Raw genomic sequence first — 17151 nt, 5'->3', positions numbered from 1 at the left:
TTAATTCATCACATTTTACCAATTAAAGGCAGTTGACTTATTGTTGGGTGTTCCTCATTAACATAATTTCTTTTCTCTACAAATCCACAAAGCTAAAAAGCTAATTTTTCACTATAAATTGCTTATCTGCATCTGCATTGGGGTTAGCTGTTATCTTAAAATATAATTACCAAAAAACATCCATGGAACATTGTCATGGAGCTGTTTCTGCATTAAGAAAAATGTGCGAAATGATCAATTGTCAGTTATGGCAACCCTTTCTGTAAGTCTCATGAAAACAGATGAGATGTCATAATGGGAATTCTTTGAGAATTTCCTTGCAAGTATATACTTTAACTTAGATTAGCCTCTTTCTATACTGAACTAAACTTTAGTTGTTTCTATCTAAGGAGGCATTTGAGTTCAGAAAGCTTGACTCTCAAATGTTTGTAATTTACACCACATTAGTGCTGTAATATGACAGTGGCTCTGCTGTAGAGGTCTGACCTGCATTTTGGTGCAAATAAGTGTTTAGTAATAGTGTAGTCAGAGGGAAAGAACTGGACTACTTTGACAAACTAGAGTAGTTTCTGCTTCACATGTATGCAATTTAATTAAAATGTGTGAAGGTATTGAAAGTTGAGTTCTGCATCTTTAGGATGGGATTTGTCTATTAACTAGATGTCATATCAAAACTATAAGGAGTTGGCTTGCAATGCATGGCAGATATGTATACATAGTGTGAGTACAGGAATGAGAGAAAAATTTATTGATCCAAGAATGTCATCTGTCTGTTTCTTGCATCAACATTATGGCTGTGGTTTCTTCCACATCACCAAAAACCCTTTGTATAAAATGAGTCTTCTCTCTTAAGCTTGAATGCACATGAATTTTTACTTGGCATTTATGGGACTGTTTCTCTCTAGTTGTCCTCAGGAAGTTCTCTCAGTTGGCTTCAATACCTTTCAGGATTTTGAATAGTGCACTTCTGTCAAGTTCACTTGCAGTTGTCTTCATTCAAGATTAAGAGATTCAATTTCTGTAATCTGTCTTTGTGTGACATTCCTTTAAGGCTAGGGATAGCTGTGTTGTCCTACTTTGAACTGATTCCAAAGCACCATTGTCCTTCCTCTGACATGGTATCCTGAGCTACAGTACTGCACATATTGCTCTAAAATATTTTCCCTCCTTTGGTTTGCATTCAGCGTATTGATGATTTATCATTTTGTTGGGCTTTTTAATAATTTTTAATCAATTTTCATGTTACAAAATTGAATTAGATTTTTGTATCATTATCTTACTTCCATATAACAGCTAACCTTTAATTAAACATTAAACTTAGACTGCTTGTTAATAGTGAAATCAGTTATGTGTTGATTTACAAGTAATATTAAATCCTATTACAGTACTTTGGGGATAGTAGAATTAGCCTAATATATAATATGATTTGACTACATACTGATCGAGTTAAGTCAACCTTTTTTCTTTGGAGATGAGAAACAGCTGCTTTGCCACAGCAGTTTAAATGAGATCAATATGCCTACTGTTGACACCCATGTTGGAGGCTGATATTTTAGCTTCCCAATTAGTTGCTAATGATCAGCAAATTGTCTCATTTGTACACAAAGGCCCACCACAGTTTACATGCAAACATTGTAACTTTACTTTATATTCATTGAGAACATATGGAATCAGTGACAAGTGCTTTGCAATGCAGCAATTACTTATCTCAGATTTCCTTTCATGAGTCTTGTAGCTTTCTCTCTCGTAGTCTGAAAATATCAGTCTGATCCATTTGCTGCCAGCTTGAAATACCCCCCCCTTATGAAAAGGCTATGGAGAAAGCAAAAACTGAAACAGCTTGCCTATCTACTGTGTAACCCATGTAAGGCAAGACTGTTACAGTTCAGGAGAACAACAAGTACACTGTATGACACTTTTTGTGAAGGAAATACTTTGCCTCACTCTCAGAAATGGTCTGAATCTAATTGACTGAAAAGAGCAGTAACCAGCCAATTGATTTCTTGTACAAGGGATTTAATTTAAAAAGCTTACAGGCACATGGCGAGCATTTTCTATTTGCAGCAAACCTTGACGTGATCTTTCCTGGGACTCATTTTGGTATTAGACGGCCCTGCTCTGAAGTAGATGGAATATATTTTTACTGGATTTGTCCAGGAAATCTTAAAAGAAGAGAAAGCGTTCTGATAGGAATCAGCCTTAAGTCCTTCTTCGACCTTCCATTCCCATTATTTTTAAATCCCAGTACATAAACCCTTCTGAAAAACGTCTGTGCTCCACATTGCCTTGAGCCGACTCCATAGGGCGCATCTTCCAATTAGACTTGTCTATGCAAATGCTCCCTGTACAACACACTGACTTATGACTGTGGCATAATGTGGTTTTGTCGGTCACCTCCTCATTTAGAAGGATTTAAAATGCAAAACCAAAATCCATCCATCCATCAAAATGCAAGGCCAAAAATCCATCCATTATCTGAAAGCTGCTTATTCCTGAAGAGTAAAATCAATTCCTTTAAAAGGGAAAACGTGTAGAAAAAAAAACTGAAACTGTTTTGTCCCTTTGGTGAGCAGTTTTTTGAGTTTCTGATGTGGTGAATCGGGGCATGCTTTTAAGACAGTTGACGCAACAGGAGAAGGGCATTAAGGGATAAGCATCTGGGACGTTGCTTTACATTTCTTCTCAACCAGAGCGACATGGGGTTGAGTTGCAAAAGAGATGCAGGAACAAAAATTACTTTTCTATTGAAAATCCTACAGAAAATTAGCTGTGACAAGAAATGCTGGCTAATAATGGCATAACATTGTTTTGAGTTTATTTCGTGGATTTTATCTAAAGCCATTTCTAAGACATTTGATGCCATGAACCACAATTAATTACTGTGATCAGTGGTTGTTCTTGATTGCTAAGAGTGTATGGAAAAAGGATTTGCATGCTCAAATATTACTTTAAAAGCCTTAAATTTTATGTTTTTCTACAGCTTTATGTGCTGCCTTCCTGTTTTTTTTTTAAAAACACGAGGGACGATTTTAGTGAGTTGTGTGGAGTCCATAATCTGTGGTATCAAAGGAGCCATCTCATTAAGGAAATCCAGATTTCACAGCTAATAAAGTCTTCAATTCTCCAGGTGCCTCATTCATGGAAATGTATCATGTATTTACATAATGATTTTCAGATCAGGCAAGGAACTCTGGAGCAATCTGGAAAATGTATTAGACTTGCATTGAGATTATTTTCCAAATCGAAGGACAAGGAGCTGAGGTCCATCGTATCCATAGGCATGTCATTGGACAGGGTGCACCTTATCGCATAAGAACTTTAGATTCAAGCCCTGAATTTGTTTTAATCTACCAAATTATGCCACATTTTACAGTAAATCTGCAATTACATAATGCTAAGCATGAGGTACTGTTCAGTCACCATGAAGTCATCCTAAACACAAGCGTAGGTGTTAGAGCTACAGTACGTATTAGCATTTTACTACATTCCCTTTTCACTGGCTCTGTGGGTGTTTTTTGTTTCTGAATTTCTCCTAATTTCTTGGTCTTAATGACAGTTTTTGGCTTAGAAACAAGTCGAGTGTAAATTGTCATAAACTTTTCAATTAACGTCCTTCTATCTTCTGTGGATCTCACACAGACACTTTTCATTGACCTTGGATGAGTGCATGTTTTGTATTGATTGAACCTTACAGACACGCACAGAAGAGAACGCAGTCAATTAAAACATCACCAACCTTCCACTAGGTTTTTTTCTACAAAGAAAGGAGAGCGGCAGAGGGCACATCAGTTACTTAAACGGTTATGATCAGTGGGGGAAAGAAGCAACTTGAAGAAGAGAGGAAGATTAAAAGGAGCATTTTTAGGGAAATAGGTGCGATAGCCGTGTCCCCTTCCTATTCTAAAAGCATGCCTTCTGTTCTATGAGGTACTGTAAGTTGAATGTGATGGACCTTGCCTTTACAGAAATGTCCTGCTTCATGTACTCTAACTCACACAACATTCAAACAAAATAATTAACACGCAGGACCTCGGTCAATGCATTTCTTCTGTTTGAGGAATGATTTCTACTAATACAGGTTCATTCCCTTAACTTCTGGGTAAGTCAGGAACAGCGGCTCACAAAATGCAAGTACAGTAGTTTTCGTCTCCCTCTCTGCCTTTAATTTTCCCATTTGACTTTTGGATTCAAAAGTACAGTATCTGCTTCCCATTTGCCTAAACACAGGAATGTCTATTTTCAGAGCAACATGGCATGAGTGCCTTTTATTGCATTTCTTCCAGTAAGACAAATATGGACTGACCTCTTGTTCCAGAATTTAGAGGAGTGCAGTCAGGCCAGTAGAACAAACACATGTATACAGGTACTGTTGCATATAGTGGGGTCGAATACCAATTCTATTAGCCAAGCTTAATACTAACTCTGTAAAGTTCAACAAATCAGTTAATAGTGCTACTGTATCTCTGTAGAACCCATTCCTTTCTGTAACAGGTTCCTTAAGAGGAACACATTAATAAACACATTAATAGACCTACAGTAATTTGTGCTTAACAAAAACACACATGAACATCTCCTACTGTACTTAATTACTCAGTGCTTTTTTGCTACTGTATATAAAGAACGATGTATTTTCAGCCACATAAAAAGCTCTCTTAAACCTTCCTCACTGGGCACTGGACGCCACCTTCACTAGTAGTTCCAGCTAACAGTTTGAAGAAGTGCTGTAATTGCGGTCCCTGTAAAATGACTTTAGATTCGAGATCTCCAACCCTGGTCCCAGAGAGCCAAATCTCTTAAGTCTACAACAAAGGAGACTGAAAGGAGATTTGATTCAGGTATATCAAATCCTAAAGGGCAGAGAGAGGGTCAACATAGGGAGCTACTTCAGACTCAGCAGACGGCAGCAGCAAAGGACAGTGGCTCAAAAAGTGTTGAAAAAAGGCCCCTGCAGTCACTGTGTGGTCTACAGGGGTCTATTCTCAGCCATGCTAGTCTTTTGCACTTTTCAGAAAAAAAAGAATGACAGCTATTCACTTCTTCCAGCAAAAGCACTCAAACCTCAGATGTGCAAAGTCAGGATCTAAAAGTATAGTGTTGCTGAAATGCAGTAAATGAGGACCTACAGTAGCATCTCTCATCTCTCAAGACTTGGAACCATTTCGATGTAATCAGTTAAGCAGGTCATTTGTTAAATAATTTGGAGATCTGGGAGCAAACTTTATTGATCAGCATCTTCACAGGCCTTGCCGATCTTTAGAACTGGAGGAACTATAAGACAAACTGAACGGGGACTCTCCGGGACCTTTACACAATGCAATGAAAGTATAAAAGTATTTGGCACTGTGTATTGGTCTCAGAAGAGGTGTTAGCAAACTGACACGGAATCTGACTCAGATTTATTTATGCAAATAATTACATATTGGCTAATGCTTCAAAGTCTAGATACAGATCACACTGAGGTAGGGGGTTAGATTAATAAAATGATGTAATGCCCTAATGAATCTGATGCCGCCACGTTCTGTATCATCCCTTGCATTATAAAGCACTGTTTCTGTGTGGGCCACATGTGTTGCTGGAAGTTATTGTCTGTCAGAATCACAATGCCCATCTGTTCAGACATCAGGGATGTGGCGTATGGTAACCTGTGTCTTTCAGTATCGATTAAACTGTCAATGGGATACAGTGATGCATGAAATTACTTCCTATAATTCCCAATTATGTCACTATTTTTTAATCGCCATTTAATCATGGTAAAAGGTGGTTTAAAAATCATTGACTGAACAGAAGTGGTGGTCCAGGAAGTTGAACAAAGCAGTGATGTGGCAGTTTTGAGTGGAGGAACAAGCTTTGAGATTTTCAAGGATGGAATGTTTCGTCTTCAAAGTAGAATCATTTATAATTCAGGTTTTCAGTTCTGTTACTACACTTTAAAAAGACAGAAATTTCCATCCTTGAAAATTCATTTTACTCTGCCATTTTCTAAAAGTTAAAAAATAATCTTCCTCTGACAAGACCTGACATGGTCAATTAAGGTACTGAGAAATGCAGAACACTCCAAATCTGTCACATACCCTGGAATTAATCTAAAAATACAATTTGCAGTAAATGTATCTTTCTTTCATACAGTATGAATACAACAGTGTGGGATCGCTTTGGACCTTTATGAGGTAGATTCCTGGGAGGTATGCAAAACAGCTGTTTGATGTCAAACTTCAAAATAATAAATCAGTTCTGAGCAACAGATTATCCTGCTTCTAGCAAAATAGTTTCTAGACCTCAGTCTGGCGCCAGTCCTTTCCCACACTTCAAACTCCATGATTGATCTGGGGCTGCCTGTCCATCAGAGAGGGACCCTTCCCACCCATTTATTGATCCGACCTACTGTAGGCGACAGACGGCACGCCCCTCACTCGTGCCCCACACTCGTGCTCACCGCCTGCACCACCGCAACCAGTGCGGTCTCTTTTTCTCCTAACGAGGATCGTTCTCTTCCTAGTAATCCTCGCTTCTTATTGCTTTCAAAGCACGAATAAAGCTTTCACCCACCACACCACGCGAGTACTGTGTTGTATGAATTTGTTCAGCAGCCAGGGAAAAATGCGTGTGGAAATCCTGCCAGTCCTGCCTGTGTTCGAGACCCAGAATTAAAGACATTAGCTTGTGAAATAAAATGAATCATCGGGAACTGAGACAATTACTGGGCTTTATATACAGCATTTCAACATTATATGGCTGCTTCCAAACGAGCAGTGTTAAAACCTTATTAGGACAGAAAGGTCACCTTCGTTTTAATTTTAATGTAAGCTTGTCTCACCACGATGACTTATTTCCTTTGGTGTAGATACAGTTTACACAATGGGGATTGATTTCTTGTTGGTGTGGGTAATTTTAGTTGTAACGGTTTTCAAATTACTGTTCAGTAATTTCTTTACTATAAATGACCAAAATGCACAATTACACTGCACTCCAGAAAACTAACACAACCTTCTTTGCAATTGTAGTGTTCAGGGTCCCAACAGATGTTTCCACAGTGTGAAATGTTGGGACAGCCTAGCGTAATGAAAGAAATTGTTTAAGTTGTCATTTGTTTTTGTTGAAATCGTGTACTAGGCAGCAATTCAGACTTTTTATCTTCCTCGTTTTTCTTCCCTTCAATAACAGTGCTGAATCTGCAGTACCCTGTTATTATCAAAAATACACATTAGCACTCGCGCAGTTAACAAAGAGAAGAACAGCCAAAGCTTTTCCTTAAACCGTCAGGCCAGCGAAAGAAGGGCTTAGGATCCACATCTCACTTTATTTTTCCTCTGCCCGTTTCACCCCACCAGAACACTGCTGCCATTGACCTCCACACACCCCCTTGAGGTCATTTCTGTACGGCTTCAGATTTTATCCTGAGAGTTTTAGTAATCATAGTCCAATCAATTGCAAAACATTGCTTTACATTTCGGACTGTATCTAAAGAAGGCTGAGACATGCTGAGCAATTATACCCCTGTTTCATTTGAACAGAGAAGACCTGTGAGTCAGTTTATTGTTTAGAGAAACCCATAGAGCAATCTGTTCTGCAGGATCGATACCACAGAGACAAAATGCATTGACATGGGGAGGCATTTTGAATAGCTTGACATTTATTCATCAATGCTTATTTTGCAGGCTGGAATCGCCAACGAGGACCCTCACAATGGAGGCTCCTAGGGGGGTTGAGATTAGTGCGGATGCAGGAGACTTCAAGGCTACCTGTCGAAAAGAGATGCAGCTTCAGTCTACAGAGGGAGAGGTGAGCTTGTGTGCGGCTTTGAGGGTTTCATCAGTGTTTAATTAGAGCATCAATCAAAATAACCTTGTCCTTTTTTGACATTTTAATTAACACGTGTGGTATTCATGGGTTATGTTGGTCTTTTCTTATTTGGAGTACAGGGGTACAGTACATACGTGTTAAAAACACAGCACATCTACTTTGCCAGCTGTAATCCCCCTTTTTCTTAATTTTCGGAGGGTCATCTTTTTGAAAACATTATATTCAATTTAAGGTTGAATTATCGACTCATAATTTGCAACACGGTTATTGCTTTTTTGTGGAAACCCACAGTTCGTAGCAAATGTTACTTTCCTAAAATTGCGAAAAAACGATTTGCACTGCACTAAAAAAAAAAAGGAAGACCAGAACGTTGCGCACCTTTTAAGAAAAATACGATTTCTAGTTTAATTCTGTGACAATCTGCGCTCCTCTGCCTTAGTTGTCAAGAAGTAATTTTTAAAGATAAATGGTTTAAGAGATAATGAATTCAAATTAGTGGAGCTCGTACCTATTTTCTTTTAAATTTATTTTGACCTCTCAGTATATCCAAAAGAAAATGAGGCTCTCTTATTTAGGTTCAATTCCTACTCACTGCCCTGATAAATGGGGTAGGCTTTTCCTACTATAAATACTGTATACAGTATAGCGCCCTTCCTCCCAATAGAAAGTTGCCTTTCATTCCCGCACACTTTTAAATATTCTACATATTGCAGATGGCTGGTGAATTCTGAGGAAGGGCTCGTTCTCACCACAGCTGCTCCCAGGCAGTGGGTAATGTGTGGACAGGGCCGACGGGCCTGAGCCTGAATTACTGAAGCACAGTTGCATTGTCACATCTGCAGACCTGTGTTGCTCCAGAAAGAGGGAGGGGTATTTATTCAGCTCTGAAGGAGAGGAGCAATACATCACTGTAACTGCCACTTAAACTAAGAGAGCTTCAGCTCTTTTATCTCTGCCGCCTTCTTGTCCACCTTTAGACTGGATTATACCCCTTCAATTACTGTTCACTCGGTGCAGTGCAATGTTACGGATGTTGTTGCATCATTCCTGCTATTCATTATAAAAACGCGAGTTTAAAATTAGCATATAGACATATTTGGGATGATGCACTCACAAGAAGACATTTAATCCTCCAGAGTCGGCGTGCTGGGCTCAGTGGGACCCTTCTTGAATCAGATGGATATTACGAACTGAAGGACCATGAACAGGCTTAAGGCCATTTTTCTCATTTGATGCATTCAGATGCTAATGCTTAAATGATTTTCAGTTATCTGTCTTTAAAAACTCAATGTATAATGTAAAGGCTTCCTTAATGAATAAAAATTGCTAAAATTGTAATCCAAAAGTAACCTTGTAGGGGGAGCAAAATAAAGGCATGGAAAGTTGTTGATATTAATTTTGTTCCCTTAGAGAGGAGAGACATCACAGATAGTTCATGAAAGCAACGTTAAACTTAGAATAATAAGAATAAAGCAATGGAATAATCCCAATATTAAGACATTTTTGCAAGAATTATTCAATTTAAAAAATCATTTACAATTTTGGAACGAGCATCCCAATTTATGTAGACTTCCCCTACCAAGAAAATTAGAAGTCAATTCTGTAAGCGTCTCTGAGAATCACAGAGCTGTTTCAGAATCAAAAATAGCTTATGCAGCAAAATCTCAAATCTGTCTCCAAGTCTTTCAGTGTAGTAAAATTGTGTTCTACATGACGTTGTCGCCATCTATTCCAAATAACCTTTTAAATGGAAATGTGGCAAGGAATTTCAAGGAATTAATCTAAACAAATCTGGCATATACTGTACATGTTTATCAAAAGATTTTTTTCTTTGCCTTGAGACACTTTCAATGCACCTGGCACACTTAAGGTTTGATGGGAGATTGGCAGGCAGTCAGTTAGCTCTCTCACAGCTCCTGGGTTCGAACATGCAATGGGCTCTGTGCCTTATTTCCATGTAGGCTTTCTCCAGGGCCAAGTTTCTGACCTGTGCTTCCAGGTTGCTGCAATGTATAAGTGACCTTTAGATGATGGATGAATGGATAACACCAGAGACAATGCAATGCGAACTGAATCATGTCAATTCAATTCCTTTCAAGTACTGTATATTTTTGTATTTTTCTAATGGTATTCTGGCATTTTGTATCACAGTTTCGCAAACGGTTGCAGGTTCTGGGAATAGTGAGAGCCGTATATACCTTTGAAGTAATAAGGGTTGTGCTGTCCCTGCGTTTCACTTAGACCTACGAGGCTTGGGTTGACTGGTGTCGACTAACAAGGGCTGAGCACAATACAGAGATGCCTCTTTACTAGCTGTCACTCTGGGTAGTGCTTTTCAGACGGGCTCTTTCATCCTTCTCTCCGTGTGGCAGCAACCTTCCTCTCCCACCTTCAGCCTCACCCTGTTCCCTTGTTGGGAATTCGCCACTGGCACCATCGGGGCTCTCTGCTAGTGTGGTCTACCTGAAACTCCCGAAGGCCTGCAGCTGCCACTGTAGCTCCCACTGGCACAGTGGCAGCACGCAGCACACGAGCACAGCACCACCCCTGACACGCAAGGCACCCTATCCGACCTACAGTACCAACACAGCAGCGGTATCCCGAATGGATGCACATGTGAAATGAACCGTTACTCATCACGTTAATGAACATAATGAAGGTCTTCATTACAACCTTGGAAGATCCGTCATATTCATGCTGCCCACAGCAGTTTGTTCTTTTAGATATGGGTCACGCTTGTCACAGCTGTAAGGCTCTTGGGGGGGAATTCCTATTAATACGATATTAAGGCATAATCTTGTATTCTCTGCAAGGACTACACTTAGGCCTCAACCTTGGATATAACAGCATTCACCCTGTCCTTTGAGTTGTTGAGTCTTCACTCTTATTCTTATTTCACAAGAAAATACATTCACGGAAGCTGGAAACCCTGGAGTCACCTTTGACCCTATCGTGTCATTCTTAACACGGTGTTCAAATGACAAGAGGGTGTCCTCTCTGTAACACTGCTCTTCTGCCCTTCTGATGCTACAATATTCATATACTGTACACATTTATTTATTCAGGATTAAACCACTGTAGCAAGTAGCAAGGTACTTACTGTACCTGTATTGCTACTAAAACAACAATGGTTTTCAGTTGGTTGAGAGTTCTGTAACTCATGTGGTCTCTGAAACCTCTCTTTAAAGCTTTTACATCTGTTCTTGGCTTCATGGCTCCATGAGTTTTGTCTTTGTTACGCCAGTTATGGTCAGTGCCTTTCTCGAAAAGAGTTTCAACAATACAAGCGCTCAGTAGCAATACCAATAATAGTTATGAATATTGCAGCTGTTGTAAAAAAATAAATATCGACGTACCATTTCTTCTTCATATTTTACATAAAAGCGTGTTACAATACAGTATGTATATTGAACAGTGAGGAGCCAAAAGAAAATGGTTAATTGATTACATGTCATGAGATGAGAGGCTTGTGTTGCCCGTTGAATAGCTGTAATGCTACATCTACTGTATGTATTTTACTCTACACTGCTTTGAGAATATTCATCTTTGCCCGGTCTTATTTAGCTCTTATCACCCAATCACATTTCATCCATAAGCACTCAATATGGACCTCAGTATGAAAGAGAAAACATACCATCTGCTGTAGGGACAGTAATTTTCTTTTGTATCTGAAAACATACATTACACAATATTCCTCACAAGTGGAAATATCCAGACTCTTCTGTAATATTTCCTGAGGAAACAGAGCCCTTTAATGAGATTGCATTTTCTGATTTAACTTTGGTAACATAGCCCAAGTTGCTTATCAGACTTGGGTAAGACAGCATGGTTTAGTCAAGGATAAACCCTATATTCCATTTAGTATCAGGTAATTCATCCATTAAAACTGTTTTGAACCAACATAATTGCAAGTCTTTCATTGATCACAAGAGCATCACTGCATAAATATAATCTGAAAGCACCAAGTCCTTTCTAGTGACAGAAACTAATAGCTTCAGACAGGTTTCACTGGCCTGTGAAACAAGCGTATCTCTTTTGTAGCAATATTAATGAAATGTACACTTCCAATAGTACCTGAGCTTTTATTTTTAATAAATATCATGCTATGGTTAAAACCATTTATTACTTTTGGGGAAAATGCAGAATTCTACCAACTCAAAACCATCCCAGCTAAAGTTCAGTTTTTCCAAAGCCTTTTTCAGCTTTCTGCTTTCATTAACAGAAAGGATCCATCCCAAATCCTTTCACCGTCCATATTTTAATTAATCCACAGGTGCAAAAATCCCATATCTGTGCACCCAAACAAAACACATTACAGCAATCTAAATAAAATCCCAAACTGCTTATTTCACTACACAATGTGCTCTGATGGAGAAGGAAAAGAGCTCAGATAACTGTGTCAGTGTTGCTTAACCTGCTGCCCTTCGATTCTAGTCCATTACGGGATTTTGCTACAAACAGCTGCCTCATAATGTGATTGATAATGTTCTGCAGAACCACCTGAGGGACCGTACTTGGTCAATACTTACTTAAGACGCACATCACATTTCATAGTATTTCGCCAAAAAAACCAAAAAACCTTTACAGAAATCCTCATACCAATCAAAAATAGACAACCTTAGCTTCACAAAACCGTTTTCAGAACTGAAATACAACAAGGCAATCGATCACAATAACATTGTTTATAAGTAATCAATAACCCAGCGAAACATAATGGCAAAAGAAAAAAACAGCAAAAAAAAGTATATATCCCACATTTTTACCTTGTGTGGGACATCCGTAAGACCAGAAATATATCCACAAAACGCTGTCCTTACTCATCTCCAGACCTGGAGGAAACTGAGAGGTATCGGCTATCAGAACTGAATTTTGAAACTGACCGCCTCGAAAAAGCTAGTCTGATTGGTGGCAAACGCTGTCATTCGTTGTAGTTTCAGCCAATCAGAGCCCGTAGGGGATGGGACGTCCTCTGGAAGGAATTCTAGCTGTAATCCAGCAGTCAATTATTGACACAGCAGAGGGTAATCAATCAGATTTTTATCAGTGGTCATTTTCTCAATGCCTAACAGCAGAAAAGGCTCTCTAGCAGTGCCTAAAGGCTTTTTATTGCAGTTGCAATAGCTTCTACATATTTTTATTGGCTTTCAATAACTTTTGGGGGTATGCGAGAATTTTCATTCCAGGTCCAGTCTTCACAAAAAAATCTGCAGAGTTTCTTCAAATTGATCAATTTGTCTCAACTTTTTATCAGCATTTTGAGCCCACTGATAGGCCTAAAAATTGAAAAATTTGATCTTTGAAGACAAGAAAAAAAATTGCCTGCTGTTTTTTTTTTTTTATATGTTTGTCTGCTGAACGGACACATTAAGATATAAAATAAATTTGACTGTTCACAATCAATGCCAGGGGGTTTAGCTTCAATGTAAGAAACCAGGCTTCTGCTATGTTCTGTTGCAGAGATATAACAAAATATTTAAGGGGAGAAAATTCCAGGCGGAAATTGGCATGTACCACTAACGGGTTTTAACGGGATCAGTTTAGCAATTAACGATCTCCAGGTGCATCAGAACAATTGGAATGGATTGGAATGGTCACAGGTCGAGCAGCTCTGGTGTACATTAGCATTTACAGTCATGATAAGCTTTAGCTGAAAACGACCACATTTGTATTCTGTTCATGGAGAGAATTGAAATGACAGTAGATTTAGAGCTGCTTTGAAGTTAATTTCAGCCATTTTACATTTGACTTTGCACTGTGGAAAACTGGATTTCCTCACCTGCTAGGCTTATTGTATTTATGATATGTATGCTCTACCACTGCATCTGAAGACAGCCCATCCAGCTGCCTTCGAATATAAATCAGAAATACAGCCTATCACCCTGCACCTGAAGGAAAACACTGCTTGACTTAATAGAATTTGGTGGATCAACATGGTTTTCTTGGCATAACAAACCACATGAATCATCGCGCACACCTGTGGAATGCTGCTCTGAGGTGTGGATTGTGAAGTAATATGTATTCCTCCTCCTTTTCTCTAGGCAGCCTTACTGCATCCATTCCCTGACACTTTGATAGGCTGCATCATAATCCTACATGTCTCGTCCCAAGAACCTTGGAAGGGCTACATTTCTTACACCTTTATCTTTTCACTTGGCAGGTTGAGGAATAACAAAAATCAGCATTAACAACTGGTGGATATTGCATGTGGATGCAAATGCCAAAGAAACAGACATACAGTACTGTATATACTGTATACAGTATATACCATGTAAGTACATGTACAGTATGAAATACACATTTCCCCGAATTTCCCCTTGGCCTTTATCAATCATGGCCTCCTAATAACACCCATCTCTGAACTGGCTTCATCACTCTGCTCTCCTCCCCACTTAGAGCTGGTGTGTGGGGACCGGACTGGTGGGGCTGCACACTGGTGCTGGTGGAGGGGAGTCCCCATTACCCGTAAAGCGCTTTGAGTGGAGTGTCCAGAATTCAGATTCAACCTGCATTCCCTGAGTTAACACCCAGGACGGGCTCCAGGAACACAGCCTTCTTACAACAGTACCCTAGATCCCTTTTTGGGGAGACGCCAGCAGCAAATGGTCAACATTTTGCTCACATTCTTTATCGTTTCACTTTTGCAGAGGGAATATCATTTACTGTTAGTCAGCCGAGGTACCGTAAGTCTTGTCGGGTAAGAGAGCATGACTCTTCTTCATCTCGCGCGTCAACAGCACCCTCCCCTTGTTTTCTCCTCTCCTGTAGGAGGCGCTTGTGTGACGTACGTGAGCCTGATGTGATCAATGAGCAGCGGTCGCACAGACTAGCCCTTTTCCCGGTTGCCAAGCTCGCCTCGTTCTGAAGATGAAAAATTCATTAAAGACTGTTGCGCTGAGGCTTGGCTCAAAAAACGTTGACACATATCAAAGGCTTTCATGAGAAATGCAGTTACAGTATGTCCACCTGTATTGCACTTAAGAGTTGCTCAACTCAAGCAATTTTGCATCATGTACAAATATTGCACTAATTGCAATAACCGATATATGTTTGTATACACCATGTACTGTATATAAACACAAATCTTTGCTGGAAAGTCACAGTGTTATACCATGATATGTTAGATTGGGTTTATTATTAATTTATTTGACTGGCAACTTATGCAAATGGATAAAAATGTACACATTGTAAAAATGTACACTTTTGCAAAGCATTAAAAAAAACATCTAAAACTCGAGTAGAGGGAAATGCCTTGCTCAAGGGTACAACAGATATTATGATCTCAGATCTCTGTCCATCATCCCTCTCTGCTGCTGTCCAGCTGTTACCTACTGTGCCAGTATATCATGCTGACCAGGAGTGGTTTAGGACTGTTGGGTATCATAAAGGACACCATGACCACATTGAAGGAAAAACTATACAGTACTCATGGCAGTGAAGGAGTTTTTGCAGGAAAGGTCCTTTCATCTACTGCGGTAAACCCTGTCACAAAGCAGGGGGAGGAGGGAGGGGCAGACATAGTGGATCAAGGAGAAACACTGAAAACATTTTGTTGGCTTAATCCATAATCCCATTCAGCACCTCTGGGAAAAGTCTGCGCAGGTGAACAGACCAAAGTCTGTAAATACCAGTTTCTTGTGGTTCGCAAGGAACTGTGCAGCTCTAGGAGTGGCACAGCCTTCCTCTGGCCATCTGTCGGCATTCAGATGTGTGTGTGAGAGAAGCCCTGTGTATTAGACACGTGCTGCACTGTATAGATCTATCTAGTTTTAATAAGATATCCACATTGCTAAATATTGTATTTCCTACCTCCATTAAATGAAACAATGAAAACCCATGAGGACTTATGACAACACATTTGCTTTCCTACAAACCCATTTTATGCTGTGGCAGATCTTCTTTCTCATGTGGCAGCTTCGTGGAGAATTCATGCTGCACTTTTGAGTGTTGTTCTATGCAGCACGTGTTGTTTTTTTAATTTAAAATTAACGACTATTAATACCGAGGTACTTTAATCTCTCTCTCTCTCTCTATACGCTTTGTATGCCCTCTGAAGTCCTGGAAAAATATATACATTTGGAAATTTAGGGTGTACTATCAATATGCACTACAGTATATTATTAAAACATTTTCTCCCATGATGTGTTTATCACATTTGTTTGAACAGAAAAAAGAGATTCCTAAATAATATCCTGAACAATAGCAAATTAGATGGTGATGATTTTTACTAATAATTCAACATACAGTATTTTACAACAATATACAGTATAATTAACAGGCAAGAGTAAATGACACTTTCTATATTAATTCTGTTGTTCTCTTGCTGTGAAGAAGCAGGCATAACGCTCAGGAAATCTGTACTAAAAGCCAATAAAAAATATGCTGTAAAAAGGATAATAGAGTCCTTATAAACTTTGTGATACCTTGTGTTTGGTAACAAAGCCTACAGACCAAAATGTTAATGTAATATCTCAGAACTGACACAACAGTAAGTAATGTATTATGTATCTCCCCATTTTGGAACTTGTGCTGACGTTCCTTTTCTGCAAACAACACAAACAAATATTTCTCTGTAATGAAATACATGTTGCAGGTGATGAGTAAAAGTTTCCGGCAGAGGCACAGTAGAACTAAAACCCATTTTTGAACGCACCATTTAAAAGCTTTAATGGTTTTCTGTACCCGTGTGTGTTTTCTGCCGTACTTGGGGTTGTTTGCATTAATTTGTTTTTTCGTTTTATGTCCAAAGAGATTACGGGTGACATCGTGCCTGCGAGTCAATACAAATAAACCAGTGTGCTCCATTTACAGTACTGTATGTTTTTTTCCCCCTAGATATTTCTAAACGCGAACACAATCCGACTGGGGAACCTTCCACTTGGCACTTCGACAGCTTCTCCGGGTTCCACTGTCCCGAAACAGACAGTATACGAGCTGTGCGTCTGCCCCAACGGAAAGCTTTACCTCTCCCCAGCCGGGATGGGCTCCACCTGCCATTCCACAAGCAACATTTGTCTCTGGAGCTGAGAGCGAGCGGATGAGGTTCTTCCACCAGAAAGGCCTTTGGTCACTGTCCTCTCAGTTTGGCTTTTTCTCTGCTAAGTGAAAATCAGGAAAACTGCAGGTGGCTTCCAAAGGCCCCATCTTCCAGACTGCGCAGGAGCAAAAAATGTTGCCTTTTTTAATTTTTTAACGAACACAAGGAGAAGGTGTTGCAGGCGAGGAACTCGAACACAGCGCACATGGTGAGGCTAGGATCTAGTATATATTTTCTAAAACTGAAATGAATACACAGGTGCCTTTGCTATTCTCAGTAAAGCACATCATTTACAACCTTAAAAGAGACCTTCAATA

General features: G+C 39.4%; 1 protein-coding gene across 1 annotated transcript in view; it reads left to right on the top strand.

Moving 5' to 3' along the window:
* sgcz (sarcoglycan zeta) overlaps nucleotides 1-16824 on the top strand; it is a 209328-nt gene extending 192504 nt beyond the window's left edge. The window contains exons 7-8 of the mRNA XM_088910615.1: nucleotides 7656-7779; nucleotides 16633-16824. Of these exons, the coding sequence (XP_088766741.1) occupies nucleotides 7656-7779; nucleotides 16633-16824 (316 nt within the window). The remainder of the gene's footprint in view (nucleotides 1-7655; nucleotides 7780-16632) is intronic.
* Nucleotides 16825-17151: the final 327 nt, after the last annotated feature.

This window comes from Atractosteus spatula, chromosome 1, assembly GCF_055471065.1.
Source record: "Atractosteus spatula isolate fAtrSpa1 chromosome 1, fAtrSpa1.hap1, whole genome shotgun sequence".
Taxonomy (NCBI): domain Eukaryota; kingdom Metazoa; phylum Chordata; class Actinopteri; order Semionotiformes; family Lepisosteidae; genus Atractosteus; species Atractosteus spatula.
The sequence above is the reverse complement of the archived record's forward strand: the minus strand, read 5'-3'. Positions and strand labels throughout refer to the sequence as shown.